Source organism: Otolemur garnettii, unplaced genomic scaffold (assembly GCF_000181295.1).
Source record: "Otolemur garnettii isolate 467f Iridium unplaced genomic scaffold, OtoGar3 scaffold00018, whole genome shotgun sequence".
Classification (NCBI taxonomy): domain Eukaryota; kingdom Metazoa; phylum Chordata; class Mammalia; order Primates; family Galagidae; genus Otolemur; species Otolemur garnettii.
The window spans coordinates 22723471-22724945 of NW_003852413.1; the positions used below are offsets into that span (position 1 = coordinate 22723471).

At 52.6% G+C, this 1475-nt stretch overlaps 1 protein-coding gene across 1 annotated transcript in view; it reads left to right on the plus strand.

Annotated features, from left to right (window-relative positions):
- Positions 1-280: 280 nt before the first annotated feature.
- Positions 281-1475, plus strand: part of LOC105886652 (keratin, type I cuticular Ha7-like) — a 4037-nt gene continuing 2842 nt past the window's right edge. Inside the window, exons 1-2 of the mRNA XM_012802893.2 lie at positions 281-797; positions 957-1039. Coding sequence (XP_012658347.1) covers positions 327-797; positions 957-1039 — 554 coding nt within the window. The 5' untranslated portion in view covers positions 281-326. The remainder of the gene's footprint in view (positions 798-956; positions 1040-1475) is intronic.

Genomic DNA, 1475 nt, shown 5'->3' on the forward strand with positions numbered 1-1475 from the left:
TGAATTAACTGCGGGTGTTTCTTGAGCAGAAGTAATGAATCTTTGTCTTCCTGCTAACAGCCAACCTGATATCAAAGGGCCAGGAGGCACCTCAGATTCCTCACCATTCCTTTAATGAGCTGAGCAACTTTTAATAAAGCCGATAGCTGAGTAACAAACAGGCTGACGGCACAGCAACAGGCAGGTGATCAAGGAGTGAGGTCAAGGCGTGTGCACCAGCTCCCTCCTGGGAGGGGTATAAAAGGGCCAGCAGGAGAGGAGGGCCTCAGACTCGTAGTTGGCCTTGTCAGTTGATTTGAACTCCTGTGCAGCCTCTGCCCAGCACCATGACCTCCTGCCTCAGCTCATCCTGCTCTCTGGGCTGCACCAAGCCCCTGGGAGCCAGAAACGTCTGCATCTCCCCCGTCGATGTCGAGTGCCAGCCCAGAGTGGAGTGTCTCTTGGCCAACGTGGCACACGCCAACCGCATCCGTGTGGGGTCCACTCCCCTGGGCCGCCCCAGCCTCTGCCTGCCCCCCAGCTGCCATGCTGCTTGTCCCTTGCCAGGGACCTGCCATGTTCCCGGCAACATCGGGATCTGTGGGGCCTATGGCGAAGGCAGCCTGAACGGCCACGAGAAGGAGACCATGCGTTTCCTGAACGACCGGCTGGCCAACTACCTGGAGAAGGTGCGGCAGCTGGAGCGCGACAACGCGGAGCTGGAGACCAAACTGCGTGAGTGGAGCAGGTGCCACGAGTCCAGCGTGTGCCCGGACTACCAGTCCTACTTCCGCACCATCGAGGAGCTGCAGCAGAAGGTGAGGCGTGGGACAGCCGGGGTGTGCTGGGTCTGAGAAGGCAGAAGGGTGGCAGGAAAAGAGCTTGGGGTGCTTGGATTCTCTCTGGACTTGGGTGTAGACACCACACATGAGCTGGCACCTGCTTTGTGTGTGAACCGTCTTCTTGGATTTCCTCAGATCCTGTGCAGTAAGGCTGAGAACGCCAGGCTGATTGTGCAAATTGACAACGCCAAGCTGGCTGCCGATGACTTTAGGATCAAGTAAGTGAGACCAGGGAGGACCAGGGTGAGATCTCTCCTGTTCTATTTCCAAGTGACTGTCACAATACTTGGCCAAATGTAGGTATTCAAAAATGCTTATTGATTAGAAGAATGAATAAGTGTCTGTCCAAACCTTAAATTAGCTTATTACTAGAAATGGCCATTATACAGATGGAAGAAAATAAAAGCATTAAAACAAGAAGAGATGGTATAGTATAGATTGGGTAGGACTTACAGAATTCCCCATCCCTTGCTCCATATCTAGCATATAAGAGGATTTAGCTTTATAAACAGCAGCAAAATTGGGAGGCTGAGGCAAGAGCATTACTTGAACCCAGGAATTTGAGGTTGCTGTGAGCTATGATGTTATAGCATTCTACACAGGGCGACAGAGTGAGGATTAATCTCAAAAAATGGGGCTCGGCGCCTATAGCTC